General features: G+C 43.5%; 1 protein-coding gene across 3 annotated transcripts in view; it reads left to right on the plus strand.

The window, feature by feature from the left end:
- Positions 1-17,694, plus strand: part of CACHD1 (cache domain containing 1) — a 122,196-nt gene that overhangs the window by 64,023 nt on the left and 40,479 nt on the right. For all 3 annotated transcript variants that reach the window (XR_014527731.1, XM_083510255.1, XM_083510256.1), the window contains exons 4-7: positions 853-959; positions 12,281-12,407; positions 15,002-15,146; positions 16,037-16,253. Coding sequence is in view for 2 of the 3 variants with exons in the window: in XM_083510255.1 (XP_083366381.1) it covers positions 853-959; positions 12,281-12,407; positions 15,002-15,146; positions 16,037-16,253 (596 nt within the window). In the remaining variant the exon portion in view is untranslated. The remainder of the gene's footprint in view (positions 1-852; positions 960-12,280; positions 12,408-15,001; positions 15,147-16,036; positions 16,254-17,694) is intronic.

The following is a 17,694-nucleotide window of genomic DNA, read 5'->3' on the forward strand; positions in this document are numbered from 1 at the left end:
AGCTGGTTAAACAACCTCTGTGGGCTGCTTGTGGGCCGTGGGCCTTAGGTTGCCTACCCCTGATCAAGGCTGTGCAAAGTTGCTAACAGGCCTAAAGCAGTGTCATAGCTACCGTTTTTTTTTTGTCTTGGGTGAACTTGTCTAGCTAGGTGCTTTGCCCTGGGTGAAGCCTCCAGAGGGGTGCTGTTGCAGCTTCCAGATTGTGTGTGTGTCCATGTGCGTCTGTGTGTGTCTGTCTGTGTGTGTCCTGTGTGTGTGTGTCCGTGTCCGTGTGTGTGCACAAATGCACATGGAGGATGCCACACTGGGTCTTTGGCCCCAGGTGAAATAAAGCCTAGTTTCACCCCTGCCAAAAGATATGTAATAAAGGTGAAAGGTAAACCTCCCTTGGGGGAGAGCATTCCACAAGTGGAGACTCCCCATAGAAAAGGCCCATTCTCATTTTGTGTCACCCTTTGGACTTCTCATAGAAGAGGCACACAAAGTAGGGCCTCAGATGATGATCACATCAATTCGTATGGAGGAGACCGTCCTTGAAGTACTGCGATCCTGAACCATTTAAAGCTTTATAGGTTAAAACCAGCACTTTGAGTTGGACCCGGAAACTAATTGCCAACCTTTGCAGTCAGGCCAGGATTGGCGTTATATGCTCAAACTGTCTTGTTCTGTTGAGCAAGCTGACCACTGAATTCTGGTCAGCTGAAGTTTCCGAACCATCTTCAGAGGCAGCCCCACGCATAATGCACTGCAGTAAAATGCTCTTCCCCTAATGCAAGCTCAAGGAAGAGTCCATATTTAAACAACAGAACTAATTTATTTGTCTTATTAATTTTACTATTGCATTCATTTTAGGTTTGATGGAAACTTTAACACTAATGTGTCTAGAACGATCAGCTGCGATAGACTGTCTACCACTGTGAATAGCAGAGCGTTCAATCCTGGCCGTGACTTAAACTCTGGTAAGTAATGCATACTTGAGCATGTAACTTCTGCCTTTTGCTGCAGAAAACCAGCATCCAGCGCCACAGCAACTGCGTTTTATCTGACGCTGCCACACTGTTTTTAATTTCCAGGACTGAATGAGAGGAATACATTTTCCTGCAATGATGTTGATATTCCAATATACCATGTAATTGATAGGACTTTATATCAAACTTAATTTGTTTTCTGTGTAGCCATCTGCCCTGGCATCAGTAATGTCAGTTCTCCATAGTGACATTACAAAGGGGCCTCTTTGATCTTTTGAGTTCATCTAACGTAGAGGTTCTGCAGCAAACTGGCATTAACTCTGATTTATGAAGATGCCCTGAAATACTTCGTTTCTTTGATGTGCTGTGGGGTTTCTATACTGGGGATTGACCCATTTGCTTGGCACGTTATAAAGCTGGAGGTGTGGTTGCTGTCTAAGACTGCAAGACTTTTCACAAGAGATTGAGCCTTCCGTTAACACTACTTTATTAGCATTGTTTTCAAATGGAAATAACTTAGCTTTACTGTTTAGAAAAGGGGGTGGGGTGGGGAGAAACCTTTTGTCATCCAGCGATATATGTGGTTTGGGTTTTTTATAGCATGGGAGAGTTCTGATTTGACTTAAACTCCCTTGCCCTCCCCCCCTTAAATAAAAGGTACAGATTAAGGGGCTGTAGAGGTCAAAACGAAGGTGTGTGTGTGGGTTTATAGGAGATGTGCAGTCAACTACAGATATAGGAGTGTGTGTGTTTGTATTTTATCAATAATGTAGGGGGTGCAAGTGTGTGATTTCTTTACTGGAGAGGACTTTGTCCTGCATTTTAAATGGAAAAGGAGAAGCTGCTGTGATTGTAACAAGCAGGGATCACTCTTCAGTTAGCAATTGCACTTTCTTTTCCTTGTTACTTCTTCTCCACCCATTTCCTCTCATTGTCAGTCCTACAACTGATGATTTTGTAATGCTTGGAGTAAAGACAGGTGCAATTTGGTCCAACATCCAGCAATGCAGGAATCTCAACTAGATCATACATGATAAATGGCCATCCAACTTCTGCTTAAAAACCTCCAAGGAGGGAGACTTCACTACCTTTCCAAGGGGGTCTGTTCCACTCTATAGAACAGCTCTTACTGTCAGAAAGTTTTTCCTGGTGTGTGAAATGGTATATGCTGGCATGGCTTCACAGCTGAAGGAACATACTCGTGAAACTTGTATTTTTATATAGTGTATCTTGATTTCAGCAAGGCTTTTGACAAAGTTCCCCATTATATTCTTGTGGAGAAGCTGGTAAAATGTGGGGGTTTCTGGCCCTGTGGGGGTTTGGATTAGATGACTTGGGGGTCTCTTCCAACTCTACATTTCTATGATACCAGCATATCAAATACTAATTCAAGCCATTGGCCTTCCCTCGCTCACTTGCTGCTGTTACATCATTCTCTAGCTGGGGCGGGGGGGGGCAGGGATAGCAGTGCACTGAAGCAGGCTGCCTGAGATGGAACTAGCACAGCCTTCTTTTGTGTTTATTTAATTAACTTTTTCCAGGTAGAGGAGGATGGCACCAATGGTAGTGAGATAAAGGGCAGAGTGCAGGGAGATGCATGACCGATTGCTTGAACAAGTATTCAGCTTGCTGTCCATTCCACTGAGAAGCCAGGAAAGATCTGCCATGAATTCTGATTTTAATTCACATCTGTCTTCACCTTTAGTTCATTTGCTGCTGTGTGGATATAGAGATTCTTCATGGACCCACTGCCATGTAGCTGATCCTTCCTGGGTCAACTCTTCACTGTTGGTGGCTGTGTATTTTCAAAGGAGAACTATCGCTGCTGTCACTGCCATAATAGGCCACTATATCTGGTTCTCCTCTTGTTGGTTTAATATGGTAGAATGCAGGAAGAGATATCCTAGGAGAGGTTATGCACCTTTTGAAATGCCTTTCAGCTGTCCCAGGAATCATCCATGCTACATACACTACAGCTTTGAGCTGAAAAGGTGGTTGAATGTTAACGAACATAAAAGGCAAATGTGGCTGGTTTCCTTCCCTTCCCTTTTCCTTTTCTGGCTGTCTGATTTATCCCTTGTGGGCCATGTGGGTTTCCATTTACAATGAATAATTATTATTTTGAGTTTAAGTCAGGAATCATATAAGTGAAGATATGGTATTAAAGAAAACACCCAGCCAGATTTTAAATTTAGGCCCCTAATGTTCTTTAGGGAATTGCAGCATAGCTATAAAAGAAGTCTGGTGCTGATGATTCTCTTTCCTATATATGCCAGGGAGTGTCATGTAGGAGCTCACTTTTTTGTGAGTTTAGACTATAATCCTTTGCACTCCCTGGAAAAACAAACAAACAAACAAACAAACAAACAAACAAACAAACAGTAAAGCTTCCAGCAAATTAAGGCGAAACATTACAAAACTACTCATCATTACTGATCTGTTTTGTTAAGGGATCGGGTCTGTAGAAACTCTTGAATAATGTGGTTTCTATCCAAATAGACAGATTATTCCTGATACCTCAGTTGATTGTAGCCTCAAAAGCCTTTCTTCCTTATCTTCATCTTCAGAAAGTTCTGATAGTTCTTTTCCTCCAGCTTGTTAGTTCATTCTGCCTTCCCTAGGGAGAGCTGCCAATTTTGCCATAACCCTGTGCTTATTTTTCTATGACCACAGTGTACAATCTTCTGTGAGATAAGGGGACTACTTCAGCTGGAAAAATAAGCTTTCTAACCCCCCCCCCCACACTTTCAGGTATCCTTTTATTTTTCATCCAGTAAAGCTGCAAGAATTCCCTGCTGAGATTTCTTAGTTTCTTCCTTGCTACAATCCCTAAGAGGTGTACTTTGGGGGTCTCCTTTTATCTTCATTCCAAGCCTTTTACTCTTTAAAATGCTTTCCTTTTATGCCATGTTCCTATGTGAGGCTTGCTAAGATGGCATCCATTGTATATATCCTAGCATCTAAACTAAGTAAGCAGGTATCTCTCTTGTTTCTGGTGCCCAGATAGATTTATTTAAAGCACAGTAGCATTGTTCCATAATGCATTGTTCCATTTATCTCCTCAAGGTATTGGTTTAGCAAAAAAATAACCACATTCCTGCTAACACATTCCCCCTACTAACTCCTATCCTAGAAAGAATGACAAATCACTTTTGTAAAATTCTGCCATTCTGGAGCTGTGGTGCTTTTCCTGCAAAGTTGCAGTGAGCTGTTTAAAAGGGACCCTGAAAAACTTTTTGTGGAGGTAATCGGGTTTTCTGGAAGAGTAAAAGTGCCTTACTTCTAAGATTAGGAGCACCTGGAATTTGCAAGCCTGCTTTTCATGACTTTTTGGCTCCTCTGTTTATATCTCTCCCCTCCCCCTTTTTAAACCAATGTGTATTTATATAGCTGCTAAGCGAGGATCATTCGTGCATTTGATAAAATAAGCTTATATGCGAAAGCTTAGGCACCGCAAAACTCTTTCCTTGTCCCCCCACCCACCCCACCCAGGAGTTAGGTAAAAACATTTGCCACATGCCCAGTAGCAGTCTCTTTATTCAGGGTTGAATCTTGGCACTGTGAAAAGGCAAAATCCTGAGGTCATCTCTTTAAGTGCAGGGTGTCCAGTAGATTTTCGCTACAGGCATGGGTGTGAACATTTAAGAGAGGCATACTGACAATGCATGACTTTGGTGCAATGCTGTCAGGTTTGCAAAATCCCACACAAAGCCCTTATTAGTTGTTCCTGATTAAAAATTACCTTAAAGGCGTGAAGCACGTAACAGGAGACGGGCCCCTTGTGGAGACAACCTTAAAAAACTTCAGAGAGAATGCCAAAATGATAACGCTTGGCACTTATGGATAACACTTGCAAGATATAAAGCGTATTGGAATCATTAACTAATTAATCTTCAAACATACTAAAAATGGAACATGATTACTCATTATGTAACAGTTACTTTAATAAGTCACATATTGAGTATTAAAGTTAAGTGCCTTAGGCTAGAATGAGAGCAGCACCCTTTCCACATTATATATGTAATGTGGCAGTCCTCTGTTGGAAGCTAAAAATAGATTCTCTCTCACCTCTCTCCCCCCCCCCCCTTTATGTCAGTTTCCTCAACTGTGCCTTATGTGTTTTAGGCATCCTGAGGAATGGGGCGTTGAGAGGCAGGAATGTCACTTAATGCACATCTAAAGTTCTTTAAGAAAGCGTTGGGGGACCCAACCAGCCAGATGGGTGGGATATAAATAATTAAATTATTACGATGGGATAAAAACCTCAATCTGGATCAAATGTTTTGCAGTGCAACTTCTTTTATTGTACAGTTAAATTTCAGGTAATAAAAACAGCAAATTTAAAAAGTGTTCTCTCCATTGCTAGTGATAACGATTTCCCACTATAAAAGATTTTATCGTCTTTTATCATTGCATAGTGCATGCCATCAATTGACACACACTGTTGTTTGGACAAAGCTTGCCTCCTTTTGAAAATCAGTCTGTGTTTATTGGTGGTTTTCTTTTTAACAGCTCTATATAGCTCTGCCTAAAAAGCTAACAATATGAAAGTATGACCCAATTACAATTCAGTATCATTGTTGCCCATCATAGCACCAGACCCAGTCAGTTTTGCTAACTACGCAAAAACAATAAAATATCAGACTTAAAGTGAAACTTTTGTTGTTGTTGTTGCCTTGTAGGTAATAAATAGCTTTAGCCAAGTACAAATACATTGTAATTTTTCAAGCTTTTCATTGCAGTAGAAGAGATGTACCATATTGACCTGAATATAAGCCACACTTTCCCCACAAATGTCAACTGTGAAATTGCAGCTTATATCCACGACCTTATGGTATGCACCCAGGACAAGTTATATTCAGGTATTTTTCTTTTCTCCCCCCCCCCCTCCAATTTTTCAGGTGCGGCTTATATTCGGGCCAATACAGTACAGTGGTGCCTCGCAAGACGAAATTAATCCGTTCCGCGAGTCTCTTCATCTTGCATTTTTTTCTTCTTGCGAAGCACAGCTATTAGCGGCTTAGCGGCTATTAGCAGCTTTAAGAAAAAGGAAACAAACTCGCAAGAACTTGCACGACGTTTCGTCTTGCGAAGCAAGCCCATAGGGAAATTCGTCTTCCGGAATGACTCAAAAAATGGAAAACTCTTTCGTCTTGCGCGTTTTTCGTCTTGCGAGGCATTCGTCTTGCCGAGGTACCACTGTATGTGAATCTGGTGACCCTTAGGGTAAGGTTACCAGACATCCCCATTTCCCGGGGACAGTCCCCAGATTTACAAATCAGTCCCCATACAAAATCCATTGAAGTTGAAAAGTGTCCCCAGATTCATTGAAAAAAATCTGGTAACCTTACCTTAGGGGAGAGTTTCAATTTGTTCTCTTGCCTGCAAGATACTTTATTCATGACTGCATCTTTTCTCTGCCCAGATTGTTTGCTGAAGTGCAAATTGGGAGTATTGTTTGTGTGTCTGACAATAGTAATGTGGGCCTCAGTTCTTCCCTAATTTTCATAGTTTTTTTCAATGTTTGTGCTTTAATCCTAAAGTTGGGAGCATGGAGACTACTGTGCAGATGTACCCTGGCTTCATGTCTATTAATTTAAAGCAGTTCCATAGTGCAGTGAATTGAGTACGGTTCCTGATTCAATCTCTTGGCATCTCCAATTATGAAGGTGTTCAGATAGCAGAACTGAGAAGGACCTTTGTGGAGGCCCCTGTAGAGCTTGTGTCAATCAGAGCAGATGGAGCTGGCCCACATGTACCAAAAGGTTTACTTGGCTTTGATAATCAGAGCTGGATTGAATGTTCGCATTTCTACTGCAAAAAATATCCCTCTGGTACCTGAAATATCTCCTGAAATCCCAGATTGCTTAGCTGTGTTTGCCCTTGTTCTGCTATTTCTTCCCAAATCAGCAGGAGTTTTTTCTCATGGCATTTTGCATACAACATTATTCCAGAAACTGGAACACATAATCAGCTTGGTAGCATCATGGTGATTACATATATGTGATATATGTGATTACATGATGCACATATGATATATGTGATTACATGTTACTACCACAAAACCAATTCCAATTGAGGGCAATGCTTCCTGCCCTCATTCTGAATGGACAAAATATTTTCACCCGTTTCCACTTCCTCAAAATTCACTGAAAGGTGAGGTGCTTTTCACAGCTGGCAAATGTTTACAAATGAAGCTTTCTCCCTGTGCTCTCCCTTAGTAAATAAATGTTATGGTGTATTGGGGAGCAAAACCTGTGTTTACGCGCTTAGTGACCAGGGCTGGTGCCTGGCTGGCCTGGCAGCCAGGAAGCTGGTGAGTGAATGGTGAAAAGGTTTCAGCAAGATAAATCTGCTGGCAAGGCTCAGCACAGAGCAATTACTCCAGCAGACAGGTTTCTTAAATGTTGGGAGCAAATCCTGATTCAGCAATTGGGCAAGGCCAGCAGGGCTCCTTTTGATTGCCCAGATCCCCTGATCCAGCTGGGCCATCAAGTTGCAGAATACCTTCCAGCTGCTGTGCAGAGAGAATCAGCCAGCAACTCTCTCTGTGGTGGTCCAGGGAGTAAGGGGCCAGGGCAATGCTGTCAGCTGTTTTGCTCTCAGCTGGCTGCTGACTTGCAAAAATGAGGCTTAATAGTTTACGTTGCATATTAGTCAATAGTAGTCAATCTGCTTTGGAAGGTGGGGGAACCCCCAGAACAAATTTAGGAGGGAGCAGAGAGGGAGAATGTTCCACAGCACTATGAGATATCATTGAGCTCATGGAACATCCTCCTTAGCACTGCATTGAATACAATGCCTAGGAAGCATCAAATGATGTCATGTAGAGTTTCAGAATTGGCTGCACAATGCAGCTACTAACCCAGATTTCTTTCTGCCCTGGAACTGTATGATTGAGATGGTGCTATATATTGGCCTCCTGCTGTTCTCATCTAGCAGTCAAGATCACTTGTGTGGTTCCCCTTTGGAAGCCTGATACCAGACCAAAAAAACTGGTCCATTGCTTACTGTTAGCTTTACCAATGCCCATCCACTGCCTAACAATAAAAGCTTTCAGAGCCTTCAGGGCATATGTGTAGCTCTAGATCAGTGTTTCCCAACCTTATTTGGGCAAAGGCAAAATTGTTTCATGAAAAAAATCTCGAGGCACACCACCATTACAGCCCCGTGACGTCAGCGCGCAGGGTCACGCCGGGAGGGACATGAATTGCTAGCAAATTACATAATCACCTCCTTGAGGGCTGGCTCATCTTCTCCGAAGGCAGAACCCCATTAATTAACAGCACAGACTCACACCATAGCCAAGACGAGGGGGGAAAACCTCAGTCATGCACAGTCATGCACATGTGGGGGCTAAATGAGGACGAAGACCGGGCAGAGAGCAGGGTTCAAATCACCCCACCTGGCCAGGACAATCCCTGGGTGCTCCCTTGGGCCACTCGCCTGACCCACCTCGCAGGGCTGTTGTTGCGAGGATAACACGGGGAGAACCACGCGCGCCCCCGGGAGCTCCTTGGAGGAGAAAGCGGGTGATGAATGCAATGCACGAAATATATGAGAGGCGACCAGGTTTTGCAGGTGAGGGGCCCCCGCCAGCCTCCGCTTCCAACACCCGGCGCAACGACGCCGAAGTTTCCCCCGGGCTCGGCTCGGGGAGCAGCGCTGCTCCCCCCCGGCTCCCCTTCGCCTTCCCGGCTCTCTCTGCCACCCACTGGGGACCCCCCTCACCTGCCAAGTCCGGAGCGCCGGTGGAAGTTGCATGCATGCATGCAGGGCGCCGCGTTGCCATTGCATTGCACTGCACTCCATGCAATGCCTGCACGCATGCATTGCCTTGCATGCCCGCCAAGGGGTCTCCCCGCGGTCCGATGCGTCCCCTCCGGCGCGGATGCAGCATTGCAAAAATTAAAACCCCCCGACGCAGCCCTACCTGGGGGGCAGCCTCCGCCGCTCCGCCTCCGCGGGGATCCCCGGGCTCGATCCTGCCGCCCGATCTCCGCGGGGGCGCAGGCAGGCTGCGCGGGGTCTGCGCGGAAGAGCCCCTGCCCGCCCGGCCGCCGCCGCCGCGCTCATTCCATGGCCGGGAGAAGAGCGCTTCAAACAAAACGCCCGGCCTGCCAGGCCACGCTGGGAAACATAGTTTGCGCACCCCGCGCGGGCGCGGAGCCCAAGGGCGAGGGGACTACGGATCCCGGCAGCCCCCGCACCGGGGACGGAGGGGGAGAGGCCGGGTGCAGGGATGGAGGGACGGGTGGGCGAGCGAGTGAGTGAGTGGCAGCCGCCAAGCCTTGGCCGAGAGCCAGGAAGGGCCTCCCCGGAGGAGGAGGAGGAGGAGGAGGGAGGTGCAGAGCGGGAGGGAGGGAGGGAACCCCAGGGGTCATCTAGTGACGGCGCCCCAATCGAAAATTTGACTTTAAAAAAAAAATCTTTCGAATTTTTTGATTTTTCCCGCGGCACACCAGGCAACATCTCGCGGCACACTAGTGTGCCGCGGAACAGTGGTTGGGAAACACTGCTCTAGATCATTGTTCCTATGTTTTTATATTTTTATATTTGCATTTTGAAAACTGGCACCTGGAGTTTGCAGGATTCATTGGAGATATTTGTATTTGAGGACGCTTGGTACATTATCCCTTAAAAAAAAAGTCTATTCAGTAATGTTAACTTTGTTTTGGTAGATTTGCTTGTTTAGGTTTAGCTGGGAACAGCCTTATCAGGGGTGTACTGCAGTTCTCCTGTTTCTCTCCCAATCTGTTTTTTCTTAAAAATAAAAATATAAATCCCCAAAAATGTAATTTAGCATAAGGAGCTGACATAGAGCTGGTGTTCTGACTTATTTGGTAAAATGTGTCTAACAGCTGTTTCTTCTCCAAGCTTAAATACCGCCTTAAAATTTCAAGTCTCACTCCATAAATTAAAAATCTGCACTTGAAAAGCTGTCTATTTGAATAATTAAGAAAGTGCAGTCTGGGAGAGTAAGTGAGCATAGTCTAGTAACTTGAACTTGCAGCTAGGAGCAAATTCCCCAAGGCTTATATTACTTGCTTGGCTGCTTCACTCACTTTGAGCTTTTGGATAAGTTACTGCATTTCTCTGCACACAGCTCCATATTTGTAAGATGAGAACAATCCTGCCTCATCTGTGCGTTTGTGAAGGCGCTTTGAATGGAGTCGTGGTGGGGAGTCCTGGTATCTGCACCGTATTAGTACTATTCTCTTCATACTACACAGGCTTATCTAATATTAAGACTTTTTTTATTCTATATAAGAAAGAGCATTTAGTATTTGTGGATTGTTTGAAGCTGAGGCTCACAGTCATGAAATAAAACCAGTTACTTAGAGCAGGGAAGTTTGCCTTCGTAGAAAAAGCAAAGTTAAGAGGTTTAAGGAAGAGCAGCATAGGTCCTGTTCTGTGAATTTTGGGGAAAGATTTGTGTTCAGGGAAAGAACAAGCATGGTAACTGTTAAAATGTGGCAGAGGAAGGAAAAGGAAGAGAAGCGTCATACAGTGGTGCCTCGCAAGACGAAAAGAATCCGTTCTGTGATTCTCTTCGTCTAGCGGTTTTTTCGTCTTGCGAAGCAAGCCCATTGACGGATTAGCGGATTAGTGCTATTAGCGGCTTTTAGCGGCTTATCGGCTTATCGGCTTATCGGATCAGCTGATAAGCGGCTTAGCGGCCTAGAAAAAGGGGGGGGAGGAAAAAACCCCGCAGGAACTCGCAAGACATTTTCGTCTTGCGAAGCAAGCCCATAGGAGATTCGTTTTGCGAAGCACCTCCAAAACGGAAAACTCTTTAGTCTAGCGAGTTTTCCGTCTTGCGAGGCATTCGTCTTGCGGGGCACCACTGTACAGTGAAAACATGTATTGTTGTAAACACGCTCTTAAAATGATATAATTAACTCAGTGGAATAGAACAAGTTGAGTTTACAGTGAAGTCTCATTATATCATGGGTTAAGTGAGGCTTGCATGTGCTGGGAAGCATGGAAACAGTGTGAAGGAATGGGACCTGCTACAAAACGTTGCAGCATATCTTCACAACTTTCCCCCACCCACCCGAAAAACACCAGGAGAGAACTTCTGGTCAGGGTCCGAAAAACACCAGGAGATAACTTCTGGTGAGGGTTTCAGTCAGCCATGTTTCTTCTGTACCAGAGATGGGGAACTTGTGGCTTTCCAGAAGATATTGTTAGATTCCAGTTCCCATCACCAGCATGGTCAGTGGTCAGGAATGAGTCTGCTGAGCCAGACCAAGGAGGATGTCATGAGCACCTTTGGAGAGTTCTGGCAGGAAGACAGGGCTGGAACCAGGCCTTGGGGGCAGGGCCTTCTCCCAACTAGGGCAATATGCTGTTGCTGCTTCGACTTTGGCACTAGTTACCCACTTCACTGGGCTCCTAGACAGCTTCAGTGATGGATGGGTGGTGGGACATTTGAATGGATGTTAAGCTTTGCTCTCATCCATGCTGACTGCTTGCCATCTTAAATTACTCAAAATCAATAGGTCTGTAGTTCTACCTGGACTATAGATTTCATAGCTCTGTGGGGCTGAGGTAGCATAAAATGGTGGGTGGCCACCACTGAAAGGAGCAGAGCTTGGCTCCCATTCAAAAGCTGAACTGCTACCCAGCTCCGGAAAGCTTTTGTGGGGACTGACCAAGGGACCCTTCCTTATGTAGGATCACCATTGACTTCTACATTTGTTTTTGGCTATTTGCCTTGAAATGTTTATTAAGTTCTAATGTTTCACTTATTTTACTATAGCACAGCTTCACGGTTAGTCCACATGTAGAAATCCTATTGTAGTGGTATATACAATGTAAGGCGAATTTACTGTATACAGTCCACCAAGGCTATTTCGTTCAGGAAAAATATATATCCTATTTTACCCTTTGGCTCAAAGGTTTCCTGGCCGGTAACAAAAAACCGACGTTGCAAACACTTCCATAGCTATTCATCTCAACAAGTACCATAGGTCTGAGACAATGCCTGGGATGCTTACTTTGCAGGTTTGTGGACACATTGCAGAATTGAGGGTGGCATGTAGCCTTGCCTAAATTTGCCTAAAGTGTTAGGAGTGAAAAATGTCTGGTTTGGGGGGAGGTGTCCGAAAACATGTTGGTTAAAAAATGAAAATACAGTAGAGCGTTGATAGTGGGCATTCTTACAATTTTATACTCTGTAAAAAAGCATTCTCTTTTGATTTCAGTCACATTAATGTTACTTTAAAGAAACAATTAACCTGTTATTTTAAAACATTCTTTTGATTATAATACCATTCATTCACCTTCTCTTTTTTTTTTTTAAATAGTACTTGCTGACAATCTGAAGTCCAACCCAGGAATAAAATGGCAATACTTTAGTTCAGAAGAAGGCATTTTTACTGTGTTTCCAGCTCACAAATTTCGATGTAAGGGCAATTACGAGCATCGCAGCAGGTACGGTTTTATTGATTTTTTTATTTTTTAAAAAACAAAATCTGAACAGAAAATATATCATGGGTGATTTTATTCGATATAATTTGTAGGCTGCCCTCCATTATGAATGTTATATCAGTAAGGATGGTAATATAATAATCTGACCACACCCGGTGAACTTTTAATAGGCGTGATGAAAATATGGATTTTAAGTGGGTTTCAGCACATGGTGAAGTTGTAGCGTGATTACTGCCTCAGGTGCTCAAACTCTAGCCCAACAGACATTCAGTGTGCCAATGCTCAGCTGACTGCAGCTCTGCAGTGGAACTGAAGATTTCAAATAGGGTGACACATGCTGGTTGCTCGTGAAGCAATCATATGGCTATTTCACAGTGAGCTAAACAGTTTACTGGTATACTTAATCCCAATTGCCAACATGATAGTTCAGTCTTTTGAACCATTCCCCATTAACATCTTCACTTAAAAAATAAAAATATCACTCTAAAATATTAACAGAGCTTTCTCCAAGAAGTATTAAAATCAAGAAGGCTGAAAGAGCTTTCCAGAAAGGATGGTTATCTCCTTGCTACACACAACACTCTCATACTTTGAATTTGCTATATAGCAGAAGCTTAATAGGCTGCTGCCAAACCAGAAAGGTGTGGCAAGTGAAGTTCCATTATTCAATTAAAGTTGAATGAGTGAGGAAGTATTCAATTGCAAATGCTGGAAGGGACTGAAGACAATTTCTAGATTAAGAAGCCTGTCAGCAGTCAAATGCCCTGATCCAGCAAAAGCTATCTACGTGCAGAAACAGGTTCCTTGTGTTCCATGTGCAAGGATGTAATAAAAGTTTATTGGGAAGAAAAGTAACCAATATGAACATAAGAATGGAGCTGGATCAAGCCAAGTGGCCCATCTAGACCCTGCTCTTTTTTCTGGCTCAGTGTTCTTGCCATGGTTACAAACTTCACTTGACATTCCAGTGGTTTTAAAATTTGCCTCTTTTATTGCTTTATCACATGAATTCTGGGAATTGTAATTACCTCTTAGATAGGTTTGTCCCATTAATAGAAAGGTAATTTTCAGAGCTGCTTCAGAAGTATCAGTGATTAAACAAGGCATGTATTTGTGGCATTTTTATTCCACTCATTTGAATGGATGTTTGTCAGCGTTTCCTTTGCATGTAAGCTTTGCATGTCCACTATGTGTTTTAAAGATCCTAGATGTTAATACTGTACCAGTGTATGGCGGTAGGTTGTTTTAATATTAAGAGCTGATGATGCCAACAAGTATAATCTTATAGACTATTTTCCTGAATTCCTTTTTCCTGTAATAAGAATTATCTGGGAGTCTTTGATATAGTAATATTTAGACACAAAGATCTTTTGTTTATGCCAGAGAGTCTTTGGTCTTGACAAACTGAGAGGTGGAACAGGGTGTGTATGTTCCTGTTTTGTCTTTTTAATTTCCTTTGTCGGGATTCCTTTGTCAAGATTTTCAAACCTCAGTGGAAAAAACAACAACCTTGTTTTAGTCAAACCCTTCTCAACATGCAAATACTCTGCTCCCTTAATAGACTGACAAAGACTTCCTTTTAATAGTATGCAGAGATAAGAAAGTCTTGCAGATTATTGACCTTTATGAATGAATTACATTCTAGGGCATTAATAGGAAAGACTATCATGGCAAGAGACTTTGTCTGATGATCATAAACCCAAGCCTAATGCACTAATGCAATTTTACACAGTTTGCCTTTTTCCCTACATGCTAGCTATACTGTGCTGTAATAATTTCTCCAGCTGCTTAGCAGTCACTGCATCAGCTGATATAGATGTAAACCGGTTCAGACCTCATGCTTTCAGTGCAAAACAGGGATTCTTTGTTGAAACAAGTTCTGCATGATGTAAACATCATAACTGGTTGGACTATTACTAAATGATGGATTTAAAATTGGATACCTAAGGCTTACTCAGATAACCCAGTATAATTTTTCCTGGTGCATTCGAGAATTAGGCTTGCACACACTGTTTGTGTACCATTCACACAGTTGCACAGCAGACTCTCTGGGGAAGCTAATTCACTTTTAATGCTTGAAATCTTTATCATGGTTTGTCCTCTCAAAAGTCTCATCAGGTCACTGTTATTCCAGTGTTTATAAATATTTGGGGAGAATTTTGCCCAAGGCTGCCAAACAAGTCAGCCGCTAAACTGGGATTTGCTCAACCAAAAATAAGCAGATGAAAGAAGTAAAGATGGCATCCGTATCAGCTCTCAAAACATGTTCAAATCATTGTATAAGAGCTCTTTAATATGGCGCCTTTTGCAGTTCTTAGCACAGTGTGATGTAGTGGTTAGAATGTTGGGACTAGGACTTGGGAAACCAGGGTTCACTGCCTCTCAGCCTAACCTACCTCACAGGGTTGTTGCGCGGATTAAATGAGGAAAGGAAGAACCATGTACACCACCTTGAGAGCTCCTTGGGAGGGGGGAGGGGGGTGTAAATGCAATAAATATATAAATATTTACAATACCAAGGAGTGCCTTCCAATGAATTCTCCTTCAGTTTTGTTCAAAGCTTCTGTGCAGCTTCCTGACTTCTTTTTCAATTTCAGGCCTGTCTACGTCTCTACAGTTAGACCTCAGTCTAAACACATAGTTGTCATTGTGGACCATGGGGCTTCCGTTACAGAGACACAACTCCAAATTGCTAAGGATGCATCCCAAGTTATTCTCAACTCAATAGATGAACATGATAAAGTGAGTTAACTCTTGCAAGATAAGTGACATGTTCTGGTTTTAAATATTCATTTTTGTTTGTGGGGGGGGGGGGTGCCTCCAAGGCCCAGTGTGTCAGTACTGCACTTCCCCCAGTCATAGCTTTAGGCAGGCTTAGAGTGCCCCTAAAGCCTGGTGCTGGTGCACCCCAGTTTTCTAGCCTTGAAGAAATTCAGGATTTTTTTCTCTCCGTGTGATTCTTGGCTTCAAATGTGCTCTGATCATCTGAAGCCCAGCATTTTTGCAGGAGAAGAAGAGGATGAGCATGGGGCAACTATTTTACATATAATACTCTGCTTCAAGTGATCCGTGCAATGGAACAGGGATGTTCGCTGTGGTTTGCAAATTTGGGGACCTCAGCTGGCAATATATTGTGGAGGGATGGGGGGTGGGGAGAGACGAGTCTTCAGTAAAACTTCCTTCTGTGGCTACTTCAAATGTGGTAGTTCCCACACAGGTTATTCAGAAGACTCATAAACGTGGTTTTGTTAGGACCCTAGCCTTCCTGTTGTCTCATACTTGGCAATAACATCCCTTTCTCCTTCAAATCCTATGGTGGTGTAGCCCTAATGCCCATTACTGGTAGTCTAGAAGCTCAGCAGGTTTACGTATGGGCAGAAACTGCAAGGTTTACCTATGAGCAGAGACTGTCATAATTCTTTCGCAAAACAAAGGCCAAAATCTCTCTCACACACAAGTCTAACCCTTTTCAGGTTTGACAGATTTATCCCTCAAGTGTTCTTTTCTTAGACAATTGAATCTTAAACCCACATAGACTTTTCTGTTGGCTTATCATGGGGTGTGCTATAATATGGCACATAAAGAATTCTAAACGGTACGGTAATCCAATATATGTATTTTTCTCTCTTAAGATCTCTGTGTTAACCGTGGCAGACACAGTGAGAACCTGTTCCTTGGATCAGTGCTATAAGACATTTCTGTCTCCTGCCACCAGCGAGACAAAAAGGAAAATGTCCACCTTCGTTAGCAATATAAAGTCATCTGACAGCCCTACCCAGCATGCGGCAGGATTTCAAAAAGCATTTCAGCTGATACGAAATACAAACAATAGCACAAAACTCCAAGCAAGTAAGTCTATTATTATGCAGTATTAATGGGGTTCCCCCCTTACCCTTGCATCTTTCTTTCTTGCATTTCTTTTTTGATTTTACTATCTCCTTTTAGCAGGGGTTATAGAGGGTTGTAACATTTTGAAGTACTAGTTTTTATTTTTATTTTACCTGAAATGACAGTGTTTGTTTTTAAATGAATGTGGTGCACAGCAGCCAAAAGAAGGTTTTGTTGCATCTTTGTCTTCACCTCTGCCAATTTTCCTTTCCTCACATGCCTTAGTAACTGCAAGGCCATGTTAGCTAGATGTTTCGCACAGAATCATCTCATGGGGCAAATAAGGTGATTCCTTTGTGAATCCAACTAATGTCCGAACTGCTATAAGTGAGTTTTCTTCCACTGGTGCAGAATGGCCCAGATAATGAAATGTATGTTGTTCCAATTTGAAACTTAGCAAATTTGGGCTTCACCAGTGTGGTGGGATGATGAGCTGCTTGTGCGTAAAATCGTAGTCCCTCAGAGTCTGTGCAACTCCACAAACCTCTGTCTGTGACAGAGCTCCTCAGACATGTCTGCTCTAGTCACTTGCAGATTCCGACAGTGGTTGTTTTCGGAAGCGCTTCCAGCATAAAAGCTCCTTAACAGAAACACGTCTTCGGGACTCACGGCGTGACAGCTTCCGGCGAGGAATGGGTCTCCCTATGGGAGCTTCAGACACCTCCCCACTGTTCTCGCTGGACGTGTCCCTGAGCCCTCCCTCTTGCTCGCTTTCCCTCAGAGATCCACCTCTCACCCTGCTAGTTCCTGCTTTAGCTGCTGAGTCTCTCTCAGCCTCCGTGAGCCCTTTCCCCACCTGTTCCTCCGATGGCAGTTCCCTGACAACCAGTATCTAGTCCTGAGGCCTAGGGTGTTATGTGCTGTAGGTAAGAGAAAGGTAGCACACTGTCTACCACAAGTCAAGTAACAAACCTCAGGCAAAGGGGTTTTTTCTGTATTCAAACAAAACATGCATTTCATTCCCATGATAAATTTTAGTTTAGTAAAAACAAGGACTGAGAGTTTTACTTGTGCCAGTGCATACTCAGACTCTGTCCTGGTGTCTGTGCACAAAACCAGGCCTCAACCTTGAAATAAGTGAAGAATGTGGGAGATTTTGCAGTCGAATACATGAAAATGCTCCTGAGCAGATGCAGGGTTTGCTACCATGGAGCCACTGCAGAGCAGAAAGAAGAGCTTCATATTGGAAGGTGCCCTTTCCAGGCAGTCTTGACCCCAGACAGTTTACTGAAGGAATCGAGCACCATTTGTGTGCAACAGCTGCTGAAAAGCAAGCACCATGTACCATTCCAGCTCCAACAGCATGTGCTGAGGGCAGTTGTACAACTACCAGTTTGATCTCTGCATGGGTTGCTTTTGAGCATGCCATCGCAGTCTAATCCAATAAAGTTGTTGTGGCCTG

This window comes from Podarcis liolepis, assembly GCF_965112155.1.
Source record: "Podarcis liolepis genome assembly, chromosome: 6".
NCBI classification, from domain to species: domain Eukaryota; kingdom Metazoa; phylum Chordata; class Lepidosauria; order Squamata; family Lacertidae; genus Podarcis; species Podarcis liolepis.